General features: G+C 39.5%; 1 protein-coding gene across 2 annotated transcripts in view; it reads left to right on the top strand.

Annotated features, from left to right (window-relative positions):
* NOL (NYC1-like protein) overlaps nt 1–14,966 on the top strand; it is a 72,429-nt gene that overhangs the window by 37,658 nt on the left and 19,805 nt on the right. For both annotated transcript variants that reach the window (XM_088968917.1, XM_088968918.1), the window contains exons 8-9: nt 2,820–2,877; nt 3,419–3,469. In XM_088968917.1, coding sequence (XP_088825043.1) covers nt 2,820–2,877; nt 3,419–3,469 — 109 coding nt within the window. The remainder of the gene's footprint in view (nt 1–2,819; nt 2,878–3,418; nt 3,470–14,966) is intronic.

Genomic DNA, 14,966 nt, shown 5'->3' with positions numbered 1-14,966 from the left:
CGACAGATTCAGACTAGCCCTTGGGAAGTTCGGTTATGTACAGGCCTAGTCAGATCATACACTATTCATCAAGAGAGTGGAGTCCTCTCTGACACTACTTGTAGTATATGTTGATGATATTGTGGTGACAGGAAATGACAACCATGAGATTGAGTCCCTCAAATAGCTCTTTGTCTCTCAGAGGAAATATGTTCTAGATCTATTGACGGAAACTGGAAAGCTGAGTGTCAAACCTACGGATACACCCATTGAACAGAACCACAAGATTAATGCAGAGAGTGGGGAGCTGCTTGAAGACAAGGTTATGTTCCAGCGGTTAGTGGGAAAGCTCCTATATCTATGCCTCACTCGGCTAGATATCAGTTATGTAGTTAGTGTTGTCAGTCGGTACATGCATTCTCTTAGAACCACGCACCTTCTTGCAGTAGAAAGAATACTAGCATACTTGAAGAGATGCCCGGATAGAGGTATACTGTTCAAGAACAATGGCCACATGAAGGTGGAGATCTATACGGATGCCGATTGGGCTGGGAGTGTTGATGACAGAAGGTCTACCTCTAGATATTGTGCTCTTGTGGGAGGTAACCTAGTCTCTTGGAGGAGTAAGAAACAGAGTGTTGTCTCCCGATCTAGTGCTGAAACTGAGTACAGGTAATGGCTAACGGAGTGGCTGAAATTCTTTGGCTGAGATCACTACTTGAGTTGGGTATTGAGTATGAGAAGCCCCTGATGTTGTATTGTGATAATCAAGTGGCTATTAATATAGCACACAACCCGATGCAGCATGACAGAACTAAACATATTGAAGTTGATCGACACTTTGTACGAGAGAGGGTCTCATCACAAGAAGTGTGTCTCCCGTACATCACCTCCAACATGCAGCTGGCAGATATCCTCACCAAAGTTGTACCATAGAAGAAGCTAGAGGCGGATCTATCCAAGTTGGGAATGATAAACATTTATTCCCAACTTGAGGGGGAGTGTAGAGAACACTGATGTGGGCCCCACAGCTATGGCCCCACTGTGTTCGTAGGGTAGAAGGTGTTCTAGTCTTCCTAGGGTTAGCCGTTGGTCATTTAGTTGTTTCAGTTGCTATTTATTTCAGTCTTATTTTGCTCTGTTATGTTATGTAAAGACTAAGGGCAGATCTGTCCTTTCCATATAATGAGCATAACCTATAAATATTAATTAAAGTGGTGGTGGCAGAACATTAAGCTTCTGCTCCTCCTTTCAACTCTTGTGTTCTACTGCTTCTCCTCCCTCTTCCTCCTCTCTTCTCTTTACCTTTCTTCTTATTTTTGAACCTGAAATCCATTAGGGTTCAAGACTGATAACAGTCCTAAACTTCTACTCTCTTCAACCATACCAGCTATCATTTTTTGGCATTGGTTAGGAAAGTGCAACCAGCACCTTCTTTCTTTTCTTTCTTTTTTGTTTTTTGTTTTTTTTTTTTTTTTTTGATATTATGTGGATGTAAGCCCACAACTGAGTGGACGTCTGTGGACTTTGAAGGTTGGGAATTCAGATGCCAAGGGTGCTAAGTGTGTTGAATGTCTCTCTTGGAGAGTTGTGTGGGGAAGATAAGCTCTTAAGTATGACAAACCATTCAGGGGCTTGTTGTTTTGGAGAGCAACCAAATCCCACATTTGTAGGGGAAAAGCTGGCCATGCAGATATTTGCAGTCTTTTGGGGAATTCCTCAGCCATTCCCAGTTAACTTACATGCAGCTTTTTGGGATATTCCTTGGCCATTACTAGTTACCTAGGACACCAGATCCTAGATTGCTTTAATGGGGACATGCGTGGAGTGGGGGACCAGGTAGTAGCCTGTGCTGGCTTTCCTTGACACCCTTCTCCAGGTCTCACCACGTTGCACAACCTTGGGGTTGAGGCCTATTTGAGTATGCATGGTATCTCTCGCTGAGCGAGTTGCAGTGTGACTTTGACAAGGTTGAGGTCGAGAGGGAAGTGAGGCTATGAGGGAGGCTTTTGGCCGAAGCCGGGTCAGTGAGATCAGGCCTTGCATGCTTCTTGCTGGCATGCTGAGACCAGAGGAGTAGCGAGTCCAAGGCTTGTGGCTTTGCAGGTTCCGTAATGGGTTGGCAAAGCCAAGAGCTGGCGGATCCATGGTTTCGAGCCATACAGGTTTCATGACAAGGTGGCTTGATAGGCTGGCTTCGTTTGCGGGTCCTAAGCTATGAGTTCTTAAGTCTTCGTGCAGGGTTTCGAGCCTTACAGGTTTCATTACAGGTAATATGCGGGCCTTGTTCTTTTTTTTTTTTTTTGATCAGCAAAAAAACTTTCATTAATAACTGAGAAATTAAGTTACAATAGATAAAGATTGCAGAGGGACCGACTGCAATCTCCAGTAATTAGTTACAATTCTGCCCAGTACAAGGAAGATCTATTTTCCCCTTGTTTTGCTAGGGTATCCACCATCCTATTTGCATCCCGTTTGACCCAAATGTGGGCCTTGTTCTTGGACTAGTCAGACTCTAATTCCAGTTTAAGAAGATACATGGGACTTACAAGTTGTCCATACTTTCTTTATAGTGTCTATATTCTTTTCATTGATCAATGAAAAGACTACTTGTGGATTGTCTTACACAAAGTTTATTCAGAAATTTCATGATCTAGTTTGTCTTACATTATATTTCCTTTTTAAAAGTAAAAGCTCATTTATAACATTGTCCCATGGATTTATCAGCTGGAATGTATATCCTTTACTCTTTGAAGCTCCTTTAATTTCATGCAGATTTGTTTTTATTTTTTCTTAGGACTATATTTGGAGTGTGATAGTTCTTCCTTTTTGTCCTGTAGATTTGCAGCATATGGAGCGACGAAACGTAGTGTGGTGCATCTAACAAAGTCATTGCAAGTACGTATCCAAAATTGCTATGGGAAGTTGTAAAAGTTGTGTTTTGGTATCTGTATATGTCAATTTAATATGCTGGTTGAATTTGTAGTCTAAATATTGTATATGGTAGTTGCATTCTCTAACTTCTTGCAGTCCATGTGGCAAAGATGTAATGGTTCAGAACTAACTATCGATGTATCTGACCTAGGTGACCAGTTAGGTCAATAATCAATAGGGTGGGGTTTCAGAACCATTCTATCTATCATAGTACTCTGGATGCTAAAGAAATGTCCATGCACCTACCTTCTTGTGTGCTAAGTGTCTTGATAATCCCTTTAATGACAAGAATTTGAGTTTTATTCTAGTACATATTTGGAGTTTGGAATAAGCAATGACTTTTCCAACTTTAGATATATTGTAGAGCGAACATTTTAAATGCCTTCCTTGTCTATTTTTAAACACTAAGCTCTTAAATCTTAATGCAATTTATTTCGAGGATGATGCCAAACCATGAGTCCAAATGAAGTTATAAATTGATACAAGTTCTCCAATATGTTCACAGGCTGAATTACAGATGCAAGATGTAAGAAACGTAATAGTGCATAACCTGTCGGTATGTTTCTTTTCTTTCCCTTTTCTCTGTTTTGTTCTCATTTGTTTATATTGTGATGTCAAAGAATGAAACTTCATGATTATGCATGATTATCAAAATACATCCTTGTTGAAATTGTAGAGATTATCTGTCAAATGGGCCTTAATCTTTTTATTTTGTTTCTGTTGCTAAGAGTGTATTATGTTAAGTTAATGAATCTTAGTTATGGGCCACTTTTATTCCTTTTTACTCTCCTTATCAAGTTAGCTGCCTCACTAAGGGCATCCTTGTAATTGTACCTGAATTATAATCAGTTTTGATAAAATGTGTTTAGGGGAATGAAAGAGGATCGGTTAGTTCTTTTTTTTCTCCCTCTAATTTCCACTTTCTTCTTCTTCCTTATGGACTTCCTTTTCCTTCTCTTTTTTTTTTTCTTTTCTCTTAACATAAACTCAGATTTGTTGCTGGTTTATTTTCAACTTGGTCTCGGAGCAGGTCACCATTTCATGCTTCTTTTAGGCTTATACATAGTGTGTATGGAGAATTAAGTTGCTGATCGACTGGAGGCTTATGTCGCCTAGTTGGGGGATTTTTCTGGAGAGGTTTGCGCATTCATGTTGAGGCCCAAGACAGGTTCTAGGAGTTTTTTCCCCTTGAAAACCCTATCCAACTAGAGAAAACAGGTTAAGGGGTCTAGGGACTCATTCAAGCTGGTGTTTGGGGCTTGAAAGGAAGGCTAGTGATCCTTATTGAGATCATTTGAGGTTTGAAGAGTGTTTGGTGTTCGTAGGAGTGACCACATCTCTCTTTCTCTCAGGTTGTAGGTATTTGTGAAATCCTAGATTAAGGTAATAGAAGATGTGTTTTGGCTCTGAGTTAGTTTCATGGCTAGTAGCACCTTTTTATTTATGTTTGTTTCCATTCAGCCAGTTGGAAAATTTTGAGGGTGAATACTCTGAATGTAGCTAGAGCCTATAAACACAAAAATGCGGTGAATAATCTGAGACAAGGGGAGAAGTCTCTAGTAGTGTATTTATCAATCATGAAATCACTATTCCAGGAGATTGAGTGATGGAAACTGTTGTATGGCAATGCACTAAAGATGGTAAGACTCATTGAAAGTTGGTAGTAGAGAGGAATTGGGTATTTGAGTTCCTTACCGGGCTTAATCCCAAATATGATATTGTTAGGTGGAATATCCTACCAAAAGATAAGGTGACCATATCTCAAGCTTATGCCCTGGTTAGTAGTCAGGAGAGTAGGAGATAGGTTCAGATTGTGGAATCTCCAATTGATAAATTTTTCAATGTTGGTATGAAACCAAAGGTTACTGCTAAAAAGAAGGATGTGTAGGAATATTGTAAGAAACCAAAACACGCAAAGGACACTTGTTAGAATTTGTATCTAGAGTTAGTACCTGCTAGATTCAAGAAAATAACAATGGTAAGAAGAAAATGGGAGTGGAAGAGGCAACAATGTTAACGTAGCCACCTCCTCTTAGAATGAAAAGGAGCCTGGTGGTGAAAAGTTTATAGGGGATCATCTTGAAACTGGTAGAGCAAGAGTATGAGAGGTATGGCTGAATCACCAGCCACTTCGAGTCTACTATCACAACTCCTACTCCTTCAGGCAACAACCCCTCTTCAGCAAATGCCCACTTAGGTATTCGTGCCACTATGAATCATGCTTCTGCCTCAGACAACAACTCCTCTTTAGCATATGTCCCATTTATTTACTACCTATCATTTTTTAGCTGGTCGAGACAAAATTTCCCTTGCTGATGGCTCTCTTGCTCTATCTTAGGCAAGGGAAACATCAAGAGCTCAGACTTCCTTACCTTGTCTTTAGTTTTTCATGTACCTAAGCTTAATACCATCCTTTTCTCAATTAATTTAACAAAATATTTGAATTGTAGTGTAACCTTTTTCCCTTCATATTGTGTTTTTCAAAACATCATATCTCAAAAGGTGATTGGAATGGTGATGAGGCGAATGGGATATACTTGCTGGACATGCTTGAGCAAAGTCAAGTACTTCCTTAGAAAGTTACCTTTAGGTCGCATGTTTTGTAGTCACTTGGTCAAGTCATAATGTGTCATTATCATTTGGGTCATCTTTCTTTTTCTTCATTGAGTCTCTTGTTTCCAACATTATTTAATGGAATAAATTTGTATAGTTTACCTTGTGAGTCTTGTGAGTTGTCAAAGCATTGTAAAAACTCTTATTGAATAAGCAATAAAAGATCCACTTCTCTTTTTCATTTTGTTCACTCTGATGTGTGGGAGCATTACCATTTACCTTGCTTGGGTGGCTATAAATACTTTATTTTGTTTGCTGATGATTTCCCCGTTATACCTAGCTTTATCTTATGTGCTCTTGTGTTGAAGTATCGAATCTTGTAAAGCGTTTCCATAAATTTTTACTCACATAGTTTGACACCTGCACCAAAGATTCAAAATATTCCACTCAGACAATACTAAAGAATATTTTGAGAAAGACCTCACTTCTTACCTTGAGAATTTTGGGGTTGTTCATTAGAGTTCTTGTGCCCATACTCCAAAATAATGGAGTAGCAGAGAGGAAAAACCAACATGTTGTAGAAGTAGCCAAGAGTATGCTTTTTGCGTCTCATGTTCTTATAAAATTTTGGGATGATGTCATTATGACAACTACCTATCTCATTAATTGCATGCCTTAGCTTTTGGGGTTCAAATCTCCCTTTGGTGTTCTCTTCTCAAATGTTGATATCTTTTCCATTCCATTGTGTATCTTTGGCTGTACTTGTTATTTTCACATTTTTAGCTCTTGGAGGCATTAATTTAAACCTAAAGCTTGAAAGGATAGTTTTCTTTGTTATGCCTCCACACAAAAGGGTTATTATTGCTTCGATCCCATTAGTGGAACCTGATGGGTTTCTATGAATGTCAGTTTTACTGGACCAGTTCACTTTTATGGTCATACTTCTAAGGGGGAGCGTTCCATTGAGTTGTGTTCTTCTCTACTTCCTTTGTTCCTCCCAGCTCACCTATTCTTACTCCCCCTCTACTTATTCATTCCCTAGTTTTACTACTCATCCTATTATCCAAAGATGGTACCAAAGGGAAAGGCTAAGGCATGAACAAGTTGTTTCCCCATCCTCAGTTGAGTCCTAGGCATTTCTATCTCCTGAAGAGAGGATAAGTCCTACACCACCTACCCAAGTACTTCCCTTCCTAGACCTTGACCTACCTATTGCTATGAGAAAGGGTAAGAGGAAATGTACAACTCACTGTATTTCTAAACACCTTTCGTACAACCTATTATTCCCTTCCTTTTTTGCTTTTCTAGCGTCTATTTCATCTTAATCCATTACCAAGTTTGTAAAAGAAGCCTTATTGAAACCAGAATGGAGGGACACTATGAGGGGTGAGATAGAGGCACTTCATAAAAACAATACATGGGATATTGTAGACTTGCTTGTTGGGAAGGAACCTATGGGGTATAAGTGGGTGTATATCATTAAGTATCATGTTGATGGGACAAGTGTAAGGTATAAGGCTTGTATAATTGCCAAGGGATATACACAGGTGCATGGAATAAACTATATGGACACTTTTTCACCAGTGGTAAAGATGACTTCTATGTGTATTCTCTTATTTTTTGGCAATGAATTATGATTGGGCCTTATATCAGTTTGATGTCAAAAATGCTTTCTTGAATGGCGATTTAATTGAAGAAGTGAATGTGTCACTTTTTCTAGGAAAATATGGTGAAGAGATGAAAGGCAAGGTGTAAAAATTGAAAAAATCACTCTATGACCTTAAACTGTATCCATGAGTGTGGTTTGATAGATTCCAAGCTGCCCTTGTACAGTTTGGTTATACTTAGACATAGTTAGATCATACCCTCTTTGTTAAGAGGAGAGAGTTTGGGGTCACCTTATTGTGTATGTGTGTATGTCAATGATACTGTTATGACTGGTAGTGACACAAAAGAAGTTCAAGACCTCAAGAGGTTATTTAATTAAAAGTTTGAGATTAAGGATCTAGGGGAGTTGAGATATTTCTTGGGGACACAATTAGACATTTAATATGCAATGAGTGTAATCAGTCAGTTTATGCATACCCCCAAAGGTACACACATGGCATCCGTGGAGAGGGTTTTTTGCTACCTAAAGGAAAGGGCATCCTCTTTGCTATGAGTTAGTATCGAGTATGTAGGGGTATTTCTGTCTTTGTGCTTATGTTTAGGTTGCTGATGTGTAAGATTATGTTAGATCTTAGTAGGGGCACATGTGTCTTTTCCACAGTATTAATAATATAAAACAAATCTGGCTGAATGGGAGAGTGAACTTTTTCTCTCATTCGAACCAGACCTTTCTCTCCCTTTCTTCTCCTCTTCTTCTCCTTTCTCTCTCTCTTTCTCTCTTCCTTTTTCTTTGACTGTTATCAACCTAACAGGATTCAAGGGCAGGCTGAATCCTAATATGGCATCAGAGCCAGGTTGAGCAAATCGGATCTGCCCAGAAATCTGCTCTCTGTGCACCCAATCTAGGGTTTTCTCTTGCTTCCTTCGCCATCAGTTGGAGATAAGGGAAAGGGCTGAAAAGGAGTGATCGCCCTCTTCCCTTGGAGGTTTCTATGCCTCCAATTGTGCTGGTCGTGGCTGGTTGTCGTGGTTTCTAAGAAGCCCTCGCCTAATCAATGAAGAGAAGAGGGCTGATTCGTGTGGTGCAGTGGGTGCCTTGTGTGGTCTGATTTTCGGGTGATTAGGTAAGAGATTTCTATGCAACTTCTTGTTGTGAATCAAATGATAAATCTGTTTCAGATTGTATGGTGGGATTTCAGATTGTAGTGTGCTAGGGTTTATGCATTTTTCAGTGTGATTCGAAGGGGGAGTGGTCCTCAAACAGTGTGGTGAGTTTTCAGGTAGTCGTGGGGTAGGGTTTGTGGTGTAAAGAGTGCAGTTTTCAGCAATAGTAAGTGCTGAAACCAGTGTGTTCAGTGTGTAGTGTGGTCTAGTGTGCAGTGTGCCGAATTTAGCAATAACAGAATTCAGCAATGGGAGACAACAGTGATAGTAAGACTAATGTGATGGTCCCTACTGATTACTTGAATGTTCAAATGACCTATATTAAACCGAATGGAGAAAATTATGTACCCTGGACTAAATCTATAGAACTCTTTCTTAAGGCAAAGAAGAAGGTGAAACACAAGAGAAGAAAAACCCTCCACTGATTCTCATGAGTATGATGATTGGGAACAAGAAGATGCACAGATTATCACATGGTTATGAAACAGTATGGAACCCAAGATTAGTGTAAATTTCATGTTTCTTGATACTGCCAAAGAAGTGTGGGACAATTCTAAGAAGTTGTATTCGGGTCAAGACAATACAACTAGAGTATATCAGTTGTATCAAGAGTACTTTAATCTGCAATAGGGTAATCAGAGCAATGAGTTGAATGTTTGTCACCCCCTCACTTCTGTCAAAATTCAGCAACAGCAGAGAGAATAGCTTGATGTGACTCGATTTGTGGTGGGGTTGAAATCTGAGTATGAACCAATGCGGGCTCAGATACTAGGAGGGTCAGCTCTCCCTTCCTTAGAAGAGTTATTTGCTCGATTTAGGAGGATCTTTCATTGGATCTACCAAGAACCCTAGTGTTTTCGATAGATCAACCTTTGCAGTATTGAGGGGCAGTGGTGTTAGAGGTGGAGCTTGGGGAGCTCAGTCTGGCCGTAGTGGTAGCAGTGGACTGGTATATGGCCGGAGTGGTGGTGGTGGACCTACATATTACCGTGGTGGTGGTTGTATTGGAGGTCAAGATTCAGGGGGAGCCTGTGGCAGAGGATGTAGTTCGAGTTCGAGGAGGTGTACACATTGTGGTATGGATGGACATACCATTAATTATTGCTATGACTTGCATGGTCCACCCTCAACTTGGGCCAATCATGCCATGACTAGTGACAGTAGCTTCAGACAAAAGAGTCGTTCAGCTGATCGGATGCTTCCCACATCCATAGATGTTCCCAGGAAGGAGATGATGAGTGTTCCTCGTGATGAGTATAAGAGGTTTGTCCAAGCCACATCTCAGCAGAACATGGCCACTCTCGCACACTCAGGTATGGCTTGTCTGGCATCCACACACAATCCCTGGATTATTGATTCTGGAGCCTCCGATCACATGACTGGAACTACAGGTGTGTTTTCTTCCCTCATTGCCCAACATCACAATCCGTTACCCTTGCTAATGGTTCCACATCCTCCATTTGTGGTGTTTGTAATGTTAACATGGACCCTGTACCCTTATCCTAAGTTTTTTGTGTCCCTAAATTTCCATTTAACCTTATGTTAGTAAGTAAGTTGACCAAGTCTCTTAATTTCTCTATTACTTTTTACCCTTCTTCGTGTGTTTTTTCAGGATATCAAGACGGGGATGAAGATTGGTGGAGGGCATGAAGCTGGTGGATTGTATTATCTTTACGGTGGTAGAGTACATCTACAACTCTCCAGTCATCTCTTTCTCCTCTCCAGTGGCACTGTCGATTTGGTCATCCTTCGCTGAGAGTTCTGAAGTCTTTGATTCCTTCGTTGAGTCATCCTTCTGTTTTGGATTGTGAGTCGTGTCAGTTGGGGAAACATCATCGTGTTCCCTTTAGTCCTAGGGTTGATAACCGTATGTTGAGTCCTTTTTCTTTGGTTCATTCATATGTTTGGGATCCTTATAAAGTAATGTCATACAAGGGATATAAATATTGTCATTTTTGTTGATGATTATTCAAGGATGACGTGGCTCTATTTAATGAAAGAAATGAGTGAACTGTTTACCATTTTCCAAATATTTTATGCTGAGATTCGCAACCAATTTGGTGTTCACATTAAAATTTTCCGTTCTGATAATGGCCGTGAATATTTCTCTTCGTCATTTCAAGAATACTTGGACCAACATGGCATTTTCCATCAGATTTCATGTACCTACACCCCACAACAAAATGGGGTGGCTAAGAGAAAGAATCGTCATCTTTTGGAAACTGCTCGATCCCTCATGCATCACATGAATGTCCTCAAACCTTTTTGGAGAAATGCGGTGCTTACTTCTTGCTTCTTGATTAACTAGATGCCCACGTCTATCCTTGATGGTCATTCTCCATTCACCACTTTGTTTCCTACCTTGTCTCCATTTCCTCTTTCTTCTCGGGTTTTGGGTGTGTCTGTTTCATTCATAATCTGGGGCCAGGAAGGGACAAGTTAGATGCACGATCCATTAAGTGCATCTTCCTTGGCTATTCCTAGGCTTAGAAAGGGTATAAGTGTTATCATCCTAGCTCTCGACATTCCTTTGTGTGTGCTGATGTTACCTTCTTTTAGTCTACTCCATTTTTCTTGGGGTTCAGTGATGTTTCTTCCTCCTCATCACCTCTTCCCCTTCCTCTTCTAGTTGCAGATTTTGTTCCTCTTGTTCTAGATGTGACCAAGTCCTTGCCTTTGGTGCCACCACCTGTTGAACGATCACCTATCCTTCAAGTGTATACACATCACCCACATGTATCGGCTCCTCCTCCAGCTCCATCATCGATAGATCAGGCAACTGTCCCCACACCGGCCTCAACCCCAAATCTTGGTATTCCCATTGCCTTGCGGAAAGGTAAATGCAGTTGTACCCTTCATCCTATTTCTAATTAAACAGTCTCCTCAAGCATGGTTTGGTAGATTTAGTGAGGTGGTAAAGAAGTTTGGTATGAAACAGTGCCAAGTTGACCATTTAGTCTTTAGTCATGACTCTCAGGTAGGAAAGATCCTATTGGTGGTGTATGTAGATGATATTGTCATTACCGGAAATGATAAAATGGGCATTGATAGGTTGAAGACTTTTCTGTAGGAACATTTTCAAACAAAGGACCTTGGTAAATTGAAATATTTCTTGGGGATAGAAATAGCAAGGTCTAAGCATGGTATTAACTTGTGTCAGAGGAAATATGTCCTTGATTTGCTGGAAGAAACATGTTTGTTAGGTGCTAAACCAATTGAAACACCTATGGAAACAAACACTAATCTTAGTAGTGATATGGGTGAAGTGTTTGAAGACCCTGGCAGATACCAGCGGCTTGTAGGTAAACTGAACTACCTAACCATTACTCGGCCAAACATTTCATTTGCGGTTAGTGTGGTAAGTCAATTCATGCAGAAACTTCTGGTTCCACATTAGGATGTGGTTCTAAGGATTGTGAGGTATTTAAAGGGGGCTTCTAGTCGTGGTTTGATATGCAGAAGTGGTGGAAAACTTGAAATAGAAGGATATACTGATGTTGATTGGGTCGGTTCTATATCTGATAGGAGATCTACCACAGGCTATTGCACTTTTCTTGGGGGTAATCTGGTGACATGGAAAAGTAAGAAGCGGACAGTTGTGGCAAGAAGCAATGCAGAGGCAGAATATAGAGATATAGCACATACTACTTGTGAATTAGTATGGCTAAGGAACCATCTACAGGAGATGGGATACACTGTTGACACTCTGATGAAGCTCTACTGTGACAATCAAGCTGCAGTTCATATTTCCTCTAATCCGGTGTTTCATGAGAGAACCAAGCACAGAGAGGTTGACTGTCACTTTGTGAGAGAGAAGGTGCTGAGTGGAGTGATAGATACTGCATATGTTAACATAGCGAACTAGTGGGCAGACTTATTTACTGAAGGGTTGAGTCGGAGAAGAGTGGACTACATATGTAACAAGTTGGGATTATATGATATATACTCTCTAGCTTGAGGGGGAGTGTTAGTGTCGAGTATGTAGGGGTATTTCTGTCTTTGTGCTTATGTTTAGGTTGCTGATGTGTAAGATTATGTTAGATCTAATGTCCCTAATTTAAGCAGGGGCATATGTGTCTTTTCCACAGTATTAATAATATAAAACAAATATGGCCAAATGGGAGAGTGAACTTTTTCTCTCATTTGAACCAGACCTTTCTCTCCCTTTCTTCTCTTCTTCTCCTTTCTCTCTCTCTTTTTCTCTTCCTTTTTCTTTGACTGTTATCAGCTTAATAGGATTCAAGGGCAGGCCGAATCCTAATACTATGCATGGACATATGAAGTTGGAGGCTTATACAGATGTCGATTGGGCTGGCAGTATAGATGACAGGAGATCTACACTTGGTTATTGTGCTATGGTAGCAGGAAATGTTGTCTCGTGGATATGCATAAATTGCCATGGCCTAGTGTTGGTGTGAAAATTTTAATAAATTCTCATGCAACATAATACACTCAATCAAGTGATTGAGCTTTTATTATTTTGGGTAAGGCCCATTCATGGAACCTTACAGATTGTTCCCCTTAATTACATCTCCACAAGAAAGTAGAGAACCCCTTTTGATTCTGACCTAGAGAAATGGTTGCATAGAACTAAAGAAAAGAACAATAGAGTACTTCTTAAAAAATAACTTTTCATTTGCATTTCTTTTACGTGTACAAGAATGAGAAGAAAAAAAGAAATACAACTGATAAACTCTACAACAATACATTTCTCTCTTTCTTTTCTTTTTGATACAAAGAAGATTTCCTTCTCACTCCTTTCTTCACAATAAGATGTAGTCAATCAGATGAAATTTTGACTATAGACATCCTTAATCCTCTAGATTTTGTATGCAAGAAAGGAACCATAGTCAATCAAGTTGAATATTTTATTGTAGATGGTTTTTATCCCTCTGTTCTTCATTTTCATTTGAAGGGAACCATAATCAATCCTTATGAATTAGACTGTAGATGGTTTAATCCCTAACTAATCTTGATAGAAGGACCATAATCAATCAAGTAAAATCACCTGGTCGTAGATGGTTTATTTTTCTCCATTTCCTTGCTTAAAAGTAAAAATAAAAGAGAGAGGAAGAAGGATACATAGAAAATGACATATGTAGATGGTTTTTATCCCTCTGTTCTTCATTTTCATTTGAAGGGAACCATAATCAGTCCTTATGAATTAGACTGTAGATGGTTTAATCCCTAACTTATCTTGATAGAGGGACCATAATCAATCAAGTAAAAGCACCTGGTCATAGATGGTTTATTTCCCTCCATTTCCTTGCTTAAAAGTAAAAATAAAAGAGAGAGGAAGAAGGATACATAGAAGAAGACATATGTAGGAAGTATTAATAAAGATGACTTTCCTTTTCCTACCTGTATTAGTGAGATTTCTTTTCCTTCTCTATCTTCCCTTGAGAACTTCTCTTTTCTTCTCTCTTTATCTTGGCTTTTCTTAAGAACCTCTTGAGACACAATTTTCTCTGAAGAAGAGAGAGCCTCTAGCTTCCCCTTAAGGAGCTTACATAGGGAGTGGGGTAGTTATGCAACTACCCCTCCCCCTAGGTGAAGGACACCTGCCCCTCCCACTGAAAGAGAGAGAACTCTCATACATGACACCTTTTAGTATTGATGATTTAGTTAACAGACTAGCCAACCCACTTATTTGGGCTATAAATTATTTAAATATTGTTTGGATTTAAAAAAAAAAAAATCCTTCAACAATGCTCCCTTGAGCCCAGGATATGGGCATGCAGGGCTCAAATAAGCAATTAGAGTCAAAACTTATGGAAGTTTTATCATTAAAAAAGAAGTGAGTCTAAGTTGGAAGAGTCCTAGTATGATCAAGACTCTTGTAGTATCTTTCGTCAGACAAAATCTGATATAATCTAACTACTTGATTGATTTGATGAAGCTTCATATGAACTCATCTTGTTAAATCGACAAGTCCTAGTGCAACTAGGACTCTTGATTTCATTATGCTTGACATTATTAATTGTATGATTTGATTTGAATATTTTGAGAGTTAATCACAAATTTTCACAGTAGGAAGAGTCCTAGTTGAAGTAGGACTTCTTGATTTTAAAATATTACCTTTGATTCACCCTTAAATCTTGATCCTGAGTTTTGACCAAGATGGTTAACTTTAAAAATCCAATTAACATTAAAAATCACATGTCAGTTGTTTTGACCAACTGAAATGTGATGGGATTTGCACCCAATTAACATTAAAAATCCAGGCTCACAATTTCCTTGTAGACCTCCACCCGCTGGAATTCAGTGAGGCCAGCATTGTTTTAGGGGTGTGGTGGTTAGAACAGATTGGGCCAATTTTGTGTGATTGGGCCCATTTGACAATGGTAGTCACTGTTGAGGAAGGCATTATTGACTTCAACTTGGTGAAGATCCTAATCAAAATTATCTACTATTGACAAGAGTACCCTTATGAGCTTCATTTTGCAACTGGAGCAAAGCTTTTAGCATAGTCTACTTCATGCACGTAAGAAAATCTTTTGCCATTAATTTGGCCTTGTATCTCTTCATTGAGCCATGAGCCCTATGCTTTGCTATAAATACCCATTTACATCCAATAGCTTTCTTCCCTTCAAGAAGATTCTCTGATTCCCATGTACTGTTTCTGTGCAATGCACACATTTTTTCTCTCATACCATCTGTCCATTCAGGCAAAGCTAGGGCTTCTATAACAATCTTAGGATGACAACATTAGACACAAGTCACAACAG

Source organism: Nelumbo lutea, chromosome 2 (genome assembly GCF_056320005.1).
Source record: "Nelumbo lutea isolate HS-2025 chromosome 2, American lotus-T2T, whole genome shotgun sequence".
Taxonomy (NCBI): domain Eukaryota; kingdom Viridiplantae; phylum Streptophyta; class Magnoliopsida; order Proteales; family Nelumbonaceae; genus Nelumbo; species Nelumbo lutea.
Note: the sequence above shows the minus strand (reverse complement) of the source record. Positions and strands in the feature narration are given on the sequence as shown.